Here is a 17,248-nt window from a genome sequence, read left to right on the forward strand (position 1 = left end):
ATATGAATGGGAAAATGTATTTATGATGAAAATGATACAATCACGTGAAGTGCTAATACCACTTATAATGCCTTGGTAAGGCCACACTTGGAATAGTGCATTCAGTTTTGGTCGCCATGATGTAGAAAAGATGTGGAGACTCTAGAAAGAGTACAGAGAAGAGCAACAAAGATGGTTAGGGGACTGGAGACTAAAACATATGAAGAACGGTTGCAGGAACTGGGTATGTGTAGTTTAATGAAAAGAAGGACTAGAGGAGACATGATAGCAGTGTTTCAATATTTCAGAGGTTGCCACAAAGAAGAGGGAGTCAAACTATTCTCCAAGGCACCTGAGTATAGAACAAGAAGCAACGGGTGGAAACCAATCAAGGAGAGAAGCAACTGAGAACTGAGGAGAAATTTCCTGACAGTTAGAACAATTAATCAGTGGAAAAGCTTGCCTCCAGATGTTGTGAATGCCCCAACACTGGAAGTCTTTAAGAAGATGTTGGATAGCCATTTGTCTGAAGCGGTATAGGATTTCCTGCCTAGGCAGAGAGTTGGACTAGAAGACCTCCAAGGTCCCTTCCAATTCTGCTATTGTATGTATGTAATCATAAGACTAGGAAGTAGCATCTCCTTTTATTTTTGTGTTTTGGACAGAATGTGATTTGCTTAGGGGCTGGAGACAAGCCTGCGAATGAATACAAATCAGTTGTCTACTATCAAGTCAAACAACCCCGTTGGATGGAGACATTAAAGGTAAGACAAGGGGAAGAGATCTCTCTATTTAAAATCTTAAGACAAACTATTAATATCGCTGGTTTTGCTAAATGATGACCTCTGAGAAACGGAGCTAAGCTTCAAAATGTTTATGTATTCATTAAAATGACTTTTTAAAAGAACAATTGAGTTAACTTCCTTGAATCCTACAAGACTGACTACATGGAAATGAAAGCAATAATTACAATTATACAGTTTGCGATAAATATGCTTTATTTCAGTATGGCGGTACAATCTAAAAATATAAAGGCAGTATAAAAAGTTGAAGAAGTTAATAAAATGCAGAACTGATATATATCCTAATTTCAGGTGAATAAATTAGTGGCTCTTGCTGTAGTTATATATATATATATATATATATATATATATATATATATATATATATATATATATATATATATATACATATACATACATACATACATACATACATACATACATACATACATACATATATATACATACTGTATACTTGGGCATACCAGGGGTTGTGACTTTAAGTATATATATATATTTAAGTATATATATATATTATGCAATAAGCAAATTGTAGGGAACGTGTGGTGCAAATAATTCCATATGGCTGTAAGATATTCAGAAACCTATTTCTGTTAACGATAGGATACTTAGAGAACATATTAAAAAATCTTCAAGAAGAGCCAATTTATTTCCTGTCACTTCAAGGACTTCTGGGTCCAGAATAAGAATCATTGGTAATTTCTATTATATGTAAGTGATCCCATATAATAGAAATTTAAGTCAATAACTGGGTTTTTCTTTTTTTTCCTTTGGTAGTTGATGGTAAGATGAATTGATGTAAGTACTTAATAATACAACATGATATTGACTATGTAATAGTATACATGTGATTATATGCTATGAAAATGGAAAATAAAAACTTTCTATGAAAAAAAAAAGAAATGTAAGTTAAGTTTATAATGAAACATTTATATTTTCTTTAAATAATTTTTTGGATCATCTAGTCTGATCAAGTTTTCAGCCGATCCCAACAATGATCCTCTGGTAAAAAGAGCAGCAAATGTAACTGTTGACTGTTTCATGATCAAAGTTCAAATGCATGGCAAGCAGCAGGTTTTTATGATGATTGCATTGTCCCGGGATCATGTGATCACCATTTGTGACTTTCCCAGCCGGCTGCCAACAAGCAAAGTTGTGGGAGAAGCTGGATTCACTTAACAACATTGTGATTCACTTAATGAATCAGCAAAAAAATGAAAAATTGGGCCAACTCATTTAATGACTGACTTCCTTAACAATGGAAATCAGGTCCAAATTGTGATAACAAATTTAAGATTACATTAGTTATATCTAAGATATGAGTTCATTATAAAATGCAGTAATCCTTCAAAGCCATATTCAGATGGCTATTCAGTGATTTATACTTTCTAAAAAAAATCTTAAGATATATGATAAAGTACAAACCTTGAAAAATCATTGTACCCCAGAGTTTTCACTGAGAAAAATAATGGATAAATATTGACAGTCCTGTTTCAAAAGTGTAATAATTTCCTCCATCCTTCTTGCATTGATGTTATTATTTAACAGAAGTTGCCGTTTATTTCAAATGCTCTTTCTTTAAATAGGTAGCCTTACCCATTGAGGATATGCAAAGAATTCATTTGCGTTTTATGTTTAGACATCGGTCATCTCTGGAGTGTAAGTAATCTCTTTTGTTCCTTGGTTTCAACATGCAAAATTAAATAAGTTGGTAAAAACTATTAATACCACATTCTGGGTTATTCAGCTAAAGACAAAGGCGAAAAGAACTTTGCAATGGCCTATGTAAAATTAATGAAGGAGGATGGGACAACTCTGCTTGATGGCGTTCATGAACTGGTGGTTTTAAAGGTACACTCTTACTATTTTATCTTATTGCATTGATTTGGTATTGCTGAATCCAGTGGCAATTTCCTATTAGGCTTTCAAAATGTCATAGTGCTCCAAGAAAAATTGCTTTGGCATAATATTCTTTGTCTGAATTTGGTTTGTTGTGTTGCACAGTGTCTAACAAATGTGCAGTTTATGAACTTATTTTTACTCCCAAAGTTCTTTAGACTTCTCTGGCTTATATTTAGAGCACCATAATGTTCCCTTATGCAAATATTTACAAGCCTTCTCCAAAACTCAGTGGCTTACTGTATTTGAATGTTCTCTTAAGTCAGCAGAATAGGTGATGTTTAATAACAGAAATGCTGAGAGCTGAAGAAACCATGGATTTAAGTCTCAGCATGTTGTACAAATCAATACACAAACCATGGTTTACCTTGAGGAAATACAGGATATTGAGAATTTTCTGTTATCTCCTGAAGATGAAGATGACTCTCATGTGGGCTACATATTTAGCTGGTTGATATACTTGGCAAAGAGAATTGATATGGAAGTATAAGAGAAAGGTTCACCTTTGCAGTTGACAGTAGATCAATTTACCTTTTTTTGTCTTTTTCCTCCTCTTTTAGTGATTTCTTCCTGTTTTAATACAGCATTGCTTACATAAACAGCTTACAGAGGAAGCATATATATGAACTTTTTAAAAAATATACATATTTTTATTGCTTAAATATAAATATATTGAATATACAGTGTAAATGTCCTGCTATTCCATTTGCCATGAAACAAAGGTAAAAACAAAACAACATGTATACTATTTTAAACAGTGCTAGTCACTGGTGGGTTTCAATTTTTTTTAGAACTTGTTCTGTAGGTGTGGCCTGTTTTGTGGGAGTGGCTTGGCAGTCATGTGACCAGGTGGGAGTGGCCAACTTGATGTCACTCACCAGGAGATGTCATGGATTGGGTAAAATGTGGTGAAGTTCACTTAACAAAGCTCTTGCTTAGCAACCAAAATTTTGGGCTCAATTGTAGTCATAAGTCAAGGACTATCTCTGCCTTCCTCTCCATGACAGCCTTGTCCTAGTAAACTATTTCTCCTTTCTGGCAATTTTCCTCTCTGTTAGAGGCACCAAAATAATTCAGACAATGTAAGGTTTCCTGCTGCAGCAGTGGGTTAGACTAGATGACCTCCTTCTATCCTTAAATTGCTTTGCTGTTTTTCTTTCTTTCTGCTAACAAAGAAACCTTCCTGAAGCTCATTCCACATGCCTGCCAGATAGAGGTAATGAGATAATGACCCTAGAGAAAGTTTGGCTCCATTCACAAGCCTTTTAGAAACACAAGGCTCATATTGCACAAACCCCAAAACTTCAAAAATACAAAAACATATAACATATAACCATATAACCAATTTGTTCTTTCCTGCAACTTTTCAATTCAAAATTATTAAGATTTGTGGATTTCAACTCCCAGAATTCCACAGCCAGGCATGTTCAGTGCTGATTTAAAATGACAGCATTTGTTTTTCTCCTTTGCGAAAGAAGTTTCCTTCTTTCTTTTTCTTCTCCCTTTCCTTCCTCCCTCCCTCTGTCGCTCCCCCCTCTCTCAAACACACAAACACACACACAGAAGTTGGATTGGACTATCTCTCCTACCCCCTCCCCTCTTTCACTCAGTCTCTCTGTCTCTCTCAAACAAACAAACAAACAAAAGATTGAATATCTTTTCCAATGGCTTGAAAGCAGCTCCTCTGCCATCCCCCCCATTCCCCCGCTGCCTTCCCCAAACACCTCCCCCATTCCAAATGCAGCTTGCTGTCTGGGTGGGAAATACCTGGAATGCAATAAAGCCCACCCATTCACCTCCTGCTGGCAGGCTGGGGTGAGAGGAGAGACAGAGAAGCTGAAGGGGAGTCGTTCAGAGCCTTCAAAAAGAAAGAGGCTGGGGGAAAGTGTGTGTGCTACAGCATGGTTCTTTGCCTGGCTTCCTGCCTCCTCCTGTGGTCTCCTCAGTGCTCACTTGTGCTCTCCCTCCTCAAGTGTAGTTTGATTGCAGGCAGAGCCACATTGCCTTTTCAAACTTGTAATCAATGAAGCTGGGCTGGATTTTTATATAGTTTTATCCAGCTGTGTGTGTGTGGGGGGGAGAAATGGATGGGGGCCTGGGGAGGAAGTCACTACACTTGGGGAGGGAGAGCATGAGCGAGCATTGAGGAGACCACAGGAGAAGGCAGGAAGCCAGGCAAAGAGCCATATAGCACACATACTTTGCCCCAGGCCCGGAAGGATCCACTATATAAAAATCCAGCCCAGCTTCACTGATTACAGGTTTGAAAAGGCAATGTGGCTCCACCTGCAATCAAACTACATTTGGGAGGGAGAGCACAAGCGAGCTAGGGTCTTATCTTCAGCCTTTGCCCAAAGCCCCACACAGCACCAGGAAGATGAAGTTTGAATTCCTTCCCCTCCCTCCGACCCACACGTACCTTTTCCAGCTGCTTCAGAGAGTACTTCAACTCTGCTCTTGCCTTGGGTCCTCTGAAGAAGCCCTGCCCCACTTTCTTGTCTTTGAGAAGTGCCTTGAAAATTGGCTGTAAGGCAGGGGTACTGGTATGGGAGTGTGGCCACACTTCCATGGAATGGGTACACAAAAGTACGGCAAATTTCTGGAACTGGTACGCCCGAAGAGGTGCAAATCAGCAGGAACCCACCTCTGGTGCTAGTGTACAGTAATTTCTGACCATCATATTCTAGTATGTTAACTTATATATCATTCACTAATTTATACATAGTATCTCTTTCCATGTCCACCTAACCTGATTCTTTCGCATTCCAACTTCTACCTCATGTTTCTAACCATTGATAGAATCTATTCTATGTAGCATAGTATTCTGTATCTCCTATATCTTTGATCTTTAGCGTTAGACTGTCCATTTCCGCACAGACTAGTATCTTCCTATGCTTGCATACAGGATTTATTTAGTTATTTATAGACTATTATATGCAGAGTCCACAAAAATAAAAATCACATCATTTATTTAAAATGCTTGTTGGATACCCAACTCAAAACCAGAAATCCAGGTGGCTCATAATTATAGTATTAAAAACAACAATTATACATAAAAAGCAAAAAGAGATAAAAACAAAAATAAGAAAACACAAAAGTTGGATTGGATATCTTTTCCAATGGCTTGAAAGCAGCTCCTCTTTGATTCCTTTGATGCAACCACAACACTCTTTTTCAACTCTGGCTTCATCCTATTTCAATATTTGGGAGAAAAGGCACCTTTTTACAGCCTTCCAGAAAGTTAAAATTGTAGGGATCTCAAGGGGAAAGATCTTCCACAGGGTATTCCATTAGAGGCCTTAATTATAGGAATAGGAAACCTATTTTTATTTTGAAAAAAAGTAATCATGGCAAAATAGTTTTGTTGAGTCTAAACTCTAAAGATGGGATTTAAACCACTGGCTTTGATTTCTCCTTCTATGAGAAGTTAATTCAGAGTGCAAAACTTCATCCAATGTCTTGGTATGAGAGATTGAATTTGTTTCTGTAACAGGCAACCATATGTAAGGCAGGTACAAACACTGCAGCTGACATTTATTCTTGGGGGGAAAAGATCCAGCTATCCTCAACACACAACTAGCAATTAGCTCCATTTTCTGATGTTTGCATCATTTATCCTCTCACAGGAACTACAACTATCGTGCCTATGGCTTCAGTGGTTTGGCAACTGATTGCTTTCTATTGAATACTCTTGACATACCATGTAAAAAAAAAGGAAGATGTGTTTCACTTTGAGTGAAGTGTTGTCCAGTTTCTGCGTGTCACCACCGAGCTTCTAGGCTGTGCTGAATCAGCTCTTTGCTTTTGACTGACTTTTCTTTGAAGCAAAATGCCCTGCCTTGATGCTTTTAATAGAGGGCGTAAAGGCAGAACCTGCTGAGGCATTTATTTGAAGTAGCTTACTCCAGCAGCTGGAGTGGAGTCAACCATACTAAGTGAAACATTGCTGCTCCACATAGCCTTAGAGTCTATGGCAAATTATTGCCCATAAACACGCATGTAAGCAGAGTGGTTTGGCTTTGGAAATAATTTATTAATGGGCATATTCACAGTTTCCTTGGAGAGAAGGAAATTTACTTGGGGGAAGCAGAGCCCACAACAGTGATATATCTTTTATTTAATGACCAGTTTGGATTATCGCTCTGAGCTATGGTTAAAGAGGGATCAAAAAAGAGGAACATGCTAATACTGTACTATTTACATTTTCTGCCTTTTGATTCTCTTGTCCATTTTTAAGTGTGATCCTGGCATTAAAGGCCAATTTGGGCATTTTAAAAGAAAGTGATAACTTAATTAATTGCTTTACCTTAACCTACACAGCATAACTTTATTTTATGATTGCTTAATCCCTTTTCTATGGCAGGCTTACTTTGAGTCAAATGAAGAATAGATATGCCAGTGGAATAGTTTAATGTGTGGTCTTTCATTTAACCTGATTGTAATGTCTTTAGGCCTTTAACAGCTAATAACCTTGCGGTTTCTCACTTTTTTCAGAGTACTTCCACTTCAATATAGCAAAACATTGAAAATCCATTACAGCAAAGCCCCTGTATCTACATACCTTGAGTAGGATAAAATGTATAGTTTTATTTATTTAAATCATTTGTATGGAGCCCGTTTCTCAACAGTGATGCTGGGCAACCTGATGTAGAGGGAATTTCAATCATCCAAATGGAATGCAATATGAGTTACCATGAGCAAATTCTCCTGATCCAGAAAGAAGCATAATTAGTGTATAAACTGAACTTGCACAAAGTGAGCCCCACCATCCCCAGCTACAGCAGCCACCTGTTCTTCAAGCAGAGCTATGAGTTGAGGAAGACACAAACACACACACACACACACACACACACACACAGAGAGAGAGAGAGAGAGAGAGAGAGAGAGAGAGAGAGAGAGAGATTTTGATTTGGAAAGTGCACACCCAAGAAAAATTAGGGATAGAACTATGGCAGTGGGTGGAATTAAAACCCACCGCTACCAAGTTTTGCCAGGGTTGAAACAAAGGCCACTGTTCCAATATGTGCAAGGGCTTGTGTATACTTTCACTTTCTTTATCAACTGCAGACCTAGGCTTGCTCATGTCTCATTTGAGATTTTTAGACATGTGGATTAGCATGTAAAAATGTGTGGTATTGTGAAAACAGGAGTTTGTATTGCAAGAGTACAGCAAAATCATAGAAGTTCTGCTTAATATCATCTGAAGTCGGTGAATCTAATTAATGTTTTGTTTTCAAGGGTGATAGTAAGAAAATGGAAGATGTCAACATGTACTTGAGCCTCCCTTCAACACGCAGTCAGGTAGAGCCTAAGCTCTCAACCTTAAGTCGGAGTGCAAGCATTGTCGGAGGACTCTCTATAAGCTCAAGAGATTCATTTGCCATTTCAACTCTTGTTTGCTCAACTAAGCTAACTCAGAATGGTAAAAAAGAAACCCTAACTATTCTACATTATACTTCAAAGATATTATCTGTCTTTTTGTACTTGAATATATTCCTCCTCTTTTCTGTAGTGGGTTTACTGGGCCTTTTGAAGTGGCGAATGAAACCTGAGCTCTTGAAGGAAAACTTAGAAAAATTGAAGATCGTGGATGGTGAAGAAATTGTGAAGGTAGATCTTCTTTCAGCCAGGGCTTTCTATGAAAACAAATGCTATAAATCAGCAGGAAAGTTTTACAATTTTCTTGATTGTAACTTTGATTTGTAAGGGTTGTCATTTTTATGCACGACATGAAGTATTGCTCTTTTTCAAATATTATTGTATCACAGTCCGGTGAAAACTTCGAGATACTTGTGTGTATTTATTGTTTTCTGTAGGTGCAAGAACTGAATACATGATAAAGATTTTCAGAGGTGGTTTCATTGTTAGTTGAGAAAAAAAGGCTACTTCAGACAGCAAATGTGGAATAAGTTGAATTATATGGGGGTTTCTGTCCTATCATGCCCAAGTATCCACTTTCAAGTTTAGTGGAGAAGATGCCTGTTCATCAGTATCAGATTTAAGAATTAAAGCCATATTTTTTAATGTACCATGCATAGGATAAATATCTTAGCACTATTTCTTCTTAATCTTGTCTAAGACTAAGATAGATTATCCCACATTCCAAAATTGTTTCAATTGCAACCAAATGCTCTTCCTTTTGTGACTGCAGTGTTGATTCTAGGGACTGGAAAATTCTGTACCTTTTGATAGAATGGATAGAGATCTATCTATCTATCTATCTATCTATCTATCTATCTATCTATCTATCTATCTATCCATCCATCCATCCATCCATCTATGAGAGAAAGAGAAATTATGTACATTCTTCTTTGTTGTTCATGTCTTTCTCTTTCCTTGTTTTTGTCTGCCTTTTATTCTGTTTTGGGAAAGTTTTTTTAAAACGTTTGTTGATTATTGAAGTAAATCTCTAGCTATAATTTTGTAGATATATTGAATGGTGCATGTGCTTGCTCTAATATAAATGTATGGATTTGTGGGAAGTATGCTGAATGCCAACTAATGTGGAAATTACTCACAATAATTTCCCAACACATCTGAGGGAGCAAAATGCCATTACCTGTACCTAAGGATTATAAATATTATTCACAAAACACACTGGACTGGTTTGAAAAACATGGTTTATTCAATATATTGCAACAATATATTGTATACTGATTCTTACAATAAGCCATGATAATTAAATGTCAGTTATCTCATTACCACAATACACTAAGCTAAAACCAAAGAAAATATGTTGTGAAGTAACAAGTTGTATAAACCCAACCTCTGTGTTGTCCCTTGCTTCCTCATTAAATAATGAAGTTACATTTCCCAAATTATTTCCAAAATCCATACAAGCAATACTAGAACTACCACTTAGAAACTGAGGTGACCATGGAGCAGTCGCTTTCTCTCAGCCCTAGAAAGGAGACAATGGCAAACCACTTCTGGGAGGGAGGGAGAGAGAGGGGGGGAATTAATTACACACTTCTATTAAGAGTGGATTCCTACTTCCCTCTTTCAAGAAAGTGTTTGTGTTTGGTTTAACCAGGTTTAACCATGATTAATGAATCCAACCAGTCTTTCTTTCCTTCTTTCTTTCCATTCTTGCAAACTCTGGACAGTGACATCTTTCTAACTAATTTTACTTCTGTTCTCACGAAACTTCATTTTTTCTAGGCCTTATCCAACTTTACAAATCATAGTTATAATGCGAATATAGTCAGAATTCTGAGTTTGATGTGTTTCCTTGTAATGTAATATGAAAATACTGGCCTAAAACATTTTCAAGAGAGTTTTTGAAGGTGGGAACTATATTTCAGCAAGGCCCCACAGCATCTGAAAAGGCAGCAGACCAAATTGTGAAGGGGAAAGTAATCAGTAATGCTAGAAAAGGTTCTATTAATTCCACTAGATTCTCCCACCATGCTTTCAATCAAATAAAAAAAAAAAAAAAACACTGACGAGCCATCTGCCTGCCAGCATGTGAAATTTTTCCAAAACTAGGAACAGCAAGGGGCAATTATTTAAATTACCATGTATAAATTCATAGCTATGGCATGAATATTTTTGAAAGAGTGGAGGGGTCTTATTCAATGGATAGGAAAATGCCTGTAAATATAGGCTTGCTTTTTGCGTCTGGTACCTCGAATTTATCACCTAAGACTTTAGATAAATTTGGCCTGCCTATTAACCTCTAAGTTTTTTTTTTTTACAGTTTCTAGGAGATTTTTAGTTTTAATGTTAATGCTGATTCTGTTTTTCAATATGAAGTACTTGAATCCAGGAATATTAACTTGCATTTTAACAATTGGAATTCACTGTGAACGATTATAGCTCAGAGCACTTTAGCTGTGAGTTCCTTTTAGGCTGAATAAAAAGGTGCTTAGAAATTTGGCTTTATATTATGAGAAGGTGGAAGAAAGAGAGCAGTACATCTATATTGGTTTAGGTTAAGGAATGTATGGTATTTATCATTGGACAGTAAATGAGGGATAAGACATATTTTCCCATTCTATGTTCCAATCACAATGTTCTCTTAACTCTCCCTTGCCCCCCTTCTTTTTGGTATTGTTACAGAATGTCAAATAGACTAATAAATGGATAGAGAATAAGAGACTAGTCTAACTTTTATTACCAAGATTGGATTGGCTGAGCTAGATGCAATATATTTCTCTTAACTGTTATCTGTTGGATCTTTGCAATTGATCAAATGAAATAGACATGACTTTTTCTATTGCTTGCTTTATGAAACTTCTAAAAAACTGAATTCAGTGAGTCTGGAAGAGTTACAACACCCACCCACACAGACATCCCAAAGGTAATACAGTAGCATTGCAAGATCACAAGTTGGTTTAAATAAGAACCCCAACAACCCAGAACTCTATGGTATTTACCTGCTTACTCAATTTAGCATTAACCAAGACAGAACTTTTATAAAACTGCATAATCCACTGTAGATAACTTGCCTTGTAAAGTCATAGATCAGAACATTTATATCTTATCTGGGCAATATAACCACAACTATCCAGATACATTCTGTTGTGAGATGTATACTTTAAGAATGAATGATTCTGCAATTTTCTTACTCCAACATATATTGCTTCTCCATGCTAAGTATTGTTTCCCAATGCCTTCAGGCTGAATTAGGTCCCCCCAAATATTGCAAGTGAAGCTTATGTGATTAAACTTGATTTATTAAACTGGAAAATGAGCCATACTTTACTTCAAAAGGGCCACCTGGGTGCTCCTTGTCCTCCTCATTTTGAGCACCATTTTCCCAGTAAAGAAAGTAACCATGTGCAAAATACTGTTTGGAGAAGCAGTAGCACTAATGTGATAAAGCAAACATAACTCATTTTCTCTTGATCAGAAGCTTCACGTAAGTATTCTTTGGGGACATTCACCTTGATTAAAGTAGAATCAGTGAGCTGCTGCTTAAGCATTCCCCAAACTTATAAAAATGCTGGGCATGCCCATTTGTAACAATCACAGATCCCCTGATTCAAGACTTTATTCTTTAATGCATGATTAACTCATAGTAAGCACAATATCAAGGCCGGGTGGAAAGACAGCTTGCCTTTGTACAAATAAAACAAAAAAACAAACAGAGAAAATATTCTCATGGTTGCAAGGATAATAAAAGCCATTCAGTGATCATTCCCTTTTCTGTTACATGAATATCATAGCTTTGTTAGGAAAATATTTGAGTCAGTGGTAAAATCTGTCATTGTCATGGTTGAGTTCTTTCTATGAAATTGAAGCAAAAGTTATAATGCTGCGAAGAATTTAAACATTCAGGCTCTTAATGGACAGTCCTTTGCAAAGAGGAGGAACTGCATGATCACCAAGGAACAGAACAAGGTGATTGATCTCTGTTTTTCTTTATGCGGTCTGCCAGATGACAACAAACTAAATTGGGCCAGATTATTCTACAATGGTTCTTATATTTGTGCACTTAAATGCTTATTTCTGACCCTACACATTAATATGTCAAACATTTAATATTTTAATGAATGTTTAGAAATATTAGGTAGTATAAGTACTTTTGTTTGGGTAGCAAGTTTGGACTTCATATATTACTCACAATGTCTTTTAAACAAACATCAATTTACCTCTTAATCATCATCATGTCTCAAGGCCTTCTTGAGCAATTAATAGGCAGTTTCCAAGGTTCATAGACTCAACAGATCATGGAGTTGAACAGGATAAGTAGATATAAGTCTACTGCTATCTTAGAGGCCACCTATTTTAATCCTCTGCTCAGTATCCATGACAATATTTTTTGACAAATGACCATCCAGCCCCTTAAAATTTCCACAAAGGACAACTTAATTTCTTTGTGGCAGCTGTCCCAAGGACTGAAAGCTGTTTTATGCAGGAATTTTCTGCTATCACTCCTAATCATGCTTCCTTGGAGTTGTAACCCATTGGTTTGGGTTCTGGCCTCTCGGATAATAGAGAATAAATCAATTCATTCTTTTGTTTTCAGATATTTGGTGACTGCTTTCATATCTCCACCAGCCACATTCATCTGTTTTGTAGGCTAAATGTATCAACAGCTTTTATTGTTGCTAAGAAGTTTTGGTTTCCAGACTTCTTAATCTCTTGGTAGCTTTCCCCCAAATGTGGTTGGCTTCTCCTTTTAGAACAACCTAATTTAATTAAGTTTTAAGTAACCTCCATCTTCTATATATTGGGATGAGTCCCCAAGCTAGTGCTGACCAGATAAATATTCTGCAGTTGCCATAAACCACACAATATAGTGTAGTGTAGTGTAGTGTAGTGTAGTGTAGTGTAGTGTAGTGTAGTGTAGTGTAGTGTAGTGTAGTGTAGTGTAGTATAGTATAGTATAGTATAGTATAGTATAGTATAGTATAGTATAGTATAGTATAGTATAGTATAAATCTTTATTATGGTCAAAGACCAGCAATAACCACACTTCCTAGGAATTTTATAAAAAGAAAATCCTGCTAGATCAAAAACCCACTTTATCCAGCTTTCAGTGGCACAAAATGGTCGAACAGGTGCAACCAAGAAGTTCATAAGGAGAAGAATATCCTATACCCCAGTGTTCCCACCACTAATGATTAATCTTTATTCTATAGGTAGCAAAAGGTCAACAGGATTGACAGTGAACAGAAAGAACAGAAAGAAAGTAACTGGACCAAGATTACACAGCTGGCTTCATGCCTAAGGCAGAACTAGAACTCCCAGTCGGCTATTTTCTAGCCTGATGCCTTAACCATCGCACCAAACTAACAAAATAGTTGGTTATAAAATCCATCCACTTTGGGTAGGGAACAGTATTACTGAACATTCACAGTTACTCACTGTTAAAAACAACTGCTGTGGGCTTTAGAATGTTAAGGAGACATGCTGTAGTCTCCTTTTGACAATTCACAGCTAAGATGCTAAACTTAGCATTAAATACAACATAATAATCGTGGCTGTGCTTGTTGGACTTAAATGTGTGCTCTGATGAAAATAAATCTTCAAAGACGCTGTGAAGCTCCAGGTGACAGGGCTATCAGGATGAATTCTTTGAGGTGTGAAACACTTTCCCTGGGGCTAGGTGGGATGTTTTCCGCTTAGACAAATCAAAATATTTTTCAAAGAATTTTTATCCTGTCATATTACCAAACCTATTAACATATTTGCTTGTTCTTTTCATTCTCTCTCTCCCTTTCTGTAGTTCCTCCAGGATACTTTAGATGCCCTATTTAATATCATGATGGAACATTCTCATACTGACGCATATGACATTCTTGTCTTTGATGCTTTGGTAAGGATTATTGTATCAACTCTTTCAATCAAATAAGCTCTTTTCTAGCATTCTGCATTTTTTTAAAGAAACGAGTCACAAGAGAGAATGATGCCACCAAAGTGAGCATGATGGCTTCACTTCTCATCCATGCTATAATTAGCCTCCTTGCATTGAGGGTAAACTATCCAGGAAGCCTCACTTCATTATGTGCAACTAGAAACATCAGAGTTATCTATTTCAGGAGATGGTTACTAAATAAGTCCATATTGGAGTCTCATGTGTTTATATATTAATCATTTGTTAGATAGAATCTCACGTGTTCTCCATGGTCTAATTTTTTCCCATCTGAATCTGAAAAATCCACATCTTTGTTTCCAGCTTCTCCAAATATTTGCAATGCAAATATTTGAATTTTTCAATGCAACTTTCCTCAATGTGCTTATTTTGCATACATTCCATAATATATTTTAAAGAATGAAATAAATACATGCAATTTTCTTAGTAAATTTAAACATATATGTGTTTAAACTGCAAGTACTTTTATATGACATATTGGAATGTTTGCTTCTCAGATAAAAGTTCAATTTTGGACTGATCGTAGCAAGTCCATACACTTTTGTGTGAATTTTGGACTGGGAACTGAAAAAATGGCAGCATATTTAATTCATTGCAATATATAGCTTTTCCTATATCTGTGTTGGAAATTGCATTTATCCATTTCCTCTGCAGGCTGGGTGGACTTACTTTACATTCCTATCTATTGAGGTGGAGAGCCCCAACCAACATAAGTAGCTTTCCTTCTCACAATTTTCAGCTTGGTATGGTCCAAAAATCAAGATGGCAGCCACAAGAGTGTAATCAAAGCTCCATCTTTTTTTTTATTCAGCAGAGCTCACAGTCTCTTGTTTCTTTCTTTATTTCTTGCATGAAAATATCTGCACTTATCCTTTCCAAGTGCTTTGCCAAAGCAAGCAATCTGGAATAGGAAGAATTAATTAGACACTAAAATGTCACCAATATTCTGAATTCAGTGAAGTCCATAAAGAAGAATCCTCTCTACCCTCTTTCTTTAAAAAAACATTTCCAAGTGATATTTTACATATGAAAACTATTATTCTGTTACAGATTTATGTAATAGGACTAATTGCAGATAGAAAATTTCAGCATTTCAATACTGTACTGGAGGCTTACATACAGCAACATTTCAGTGCAACTTTAGCCTACAAGTAAGTATATAACAATCCTGATGGGGAAGTCAATATGGGAAGCCCCTAAATCACATTCTATCCTACTGTTTGCATGTAGAAGAGAAAGGAACAAGGTGATGGGTCTCACTTCTTCTATATTGATTGTCCATGAATCATTCTGATCCTGGCAAAAATATTCTCCATGCAACAAAAAACTAGAAATGTATTTATAGTGGCCCTATGCAAATTGTTTGGCTCAATTAGTCCCCAACTCTATTCTGTACTTCTAACATAATATTATTCTGTGCAATAATTATGGCTGCCCTCCAGAATTATCTTGTATGAAAGATAGAAATAATAATGTTGAATAGTTGTGCTATGGTTTTTTTTCCCTCAGGGAAAGTGTTTTAAACCCTGCATTTGAATTACAAAACAAAAAATAATCTGCCATGTTAGACAGCATGTAATATATATATTTGCCACTCACACTACTTAGAAATCTAATTTGATAAAGATGGTTTTCCATTTGTGTAACACGTTCTCCTGATTTCAGGAAATTAATGGCAGTTCTGAAGACTTATTTGGATACTTCAAGCAGAGGAGAACAGTGTGAACCTATATTAAGAACGCTTAAAGCTCTGGAATATGTATTCAAGTTCATAGTTCGGTCAAGGACTTTGTTCTCTCAGTAAGTATTTGATTTACATTTCTTCTTAGCATAACATCTCCACTCAGGTATAGCATAATTTTCTTCAATTTGATATGTCCCAGATAGTAATTCTTAAAGTTCCAACTTGCACATTTTGTTTTGCCAGTTTTGGCTGTATGAAACTGATGGCCATGGTGGCTCAGAGGTTTGGGAATTTTAGATTTTAACACTTAGAAAGTACTGGGAGAGAATGATTTTCTGCTAACAGTTTGGCTAAGTATATTATCAATGAGAATGATAGGTATGTCAGGCTCTTGAGCAGGGCTGGTATGCTGGCAACGTTATGAACCCATTGATCATTTTTTCAATTTTTCAGTGTAGCATTGGAATTTTCTCGTAGTCTCCTGTACAAATCTAGCCTATTTTTTTTAAAGATTAGCAGGTTAAGGATTATCATGCATGTGCACTGGGTGGCTGCTCTTCTGGTTTCTGGCCATTTCGACACTCGGTGCTGAAAAGGTTGTCAACGCTGCTCTAGGCTCGATGGTGAGATTCCTTGGCAGGAAGATCTACTGGGAATTAGCTGTTATACTGAAGACTCTGGCTTGTGCAGTCAGCTGGCTAGGTCTGAATGGAGATTGGGAACCTGGACATAGTATAATACTAGAACAGCTAGAAATGTTATGAATGATATAGTAAACTTATATGTGCAAGGTCAGTGAGCTTCTATTTTCAAGCAGCTCCATAGGCAGATATGAGTTGGTTGTAGGTGTGATTGAAATATCACAAACCTCTTTCAGTCATGATCAGTTTGAAGCCTGTTGGAGGAACAATACAAAACAAATACATCTACTCATGCTGGTCTCTAGCACTCACTTATTAACCACTGTTTTTAGAGTTTCAGTATTCATGATGGAGATAGAAATCAACATGTGTTCAGGCGTTTTTGCTATAACCCCCTGAAACTGCATGGTAGTTTATGGCAGTTGTGATTTAACATCTTTGGAAGATACCAAATAGTTTGGTACTGTTATACATTAATTAGTTAGAGAGCTTAGCATGTTGACTCAGAATTATGTCCCTCTGCATCCAATGATACTGGTGGCCAGGTTAGTGTCCAAATGTGCAATTTTTTACTCATTGAACTAATTTGGACCTATATTTTTGGATTGAATTGTTACAATAAATTGGAAGATCAAATTGATCTGGTTACAACATAAATTCAAAATGATAACTATTTTTACCTACTGACATACTTTCTACTTTGCTGCTTCTGATTTCCTCCCTTTCTAAGTGTTTTATAGAGAGATATTGTCCAATTAGCTGTGTGCACTGTGCAACCATGGATCCTCTGAAATAGATGTATAGATTCTAGTAAATTACTTTAAAATTGTGAACATTGAATTGCAATATGTTAGACCAGAAAAAAGGTGCAATTGCGTATTGAACTTGCTTTGTATTTGAAATGTATTTGGTGAGAAGC

At 36.5% G+C, this 17,248-nt stretch overlaps 1 protein-coding gene across 1 annotated transcript in view; it reads left to right on the forward strand.

Annotated features, from left to right (window-relative positions):
* DOCK2 (dedicator of cytokinesis 2) overlaps nucleotides 1-17,248 on the forward strand; it is a 299,490-nt gene that overhangs the window by 40,368 nt on the left and 241,874 nt on the right. The window contains exons 15-22 of the mRNA XM_032212175.1: nucleotides 645-743; nucleotides 2,369-2,441; nucleotides 2,530-2,633; nucleotides 7,920-8,103; nucleotides 8,194-8,291; nucleotides 13,858-13,947; nucleotides 15,055-15,155; nucleotides 15,670-15,804. Coding sequence (XP_032068066.1) covers nucleotides 645-743; nucleotides 2,369-2,441; nucleotides 2,530-2,633; nucleotides 7,920-8,103; nucleotides 8,194-8,291; nucleotides 13,858-13,947; nucleotides 15,055-15,155; nucleotides 15,670-15,804 — 884 coding nt within the window. The remainder of the gene's footprint in view (nucleotides 1-644; nucleotides 744-2,368; nucleotides 2,442-2,529; nucleotides 2,634-7,919; nucleotides 8,104-8,193; nucleotides 8,292-13,857; nucleotides 13,948-15,054; nucleotides 15,156-15,669; nucleotides 15,805-17,248) is intronic.

This window comes from Thamnophis elegans, chromosome 2 (assembly GCF_009769535.1).
Source record: "Thamnophis elegans isolate rThaEle1 chromosome 2, rThaEle1.pri, whole genome shotgun sequence".
NCBI lineage: Eukaryota > Metazoa > Chordata > Lepidosauria > Squamata > Colubridae > Thamnophis > Thamnophis elegans.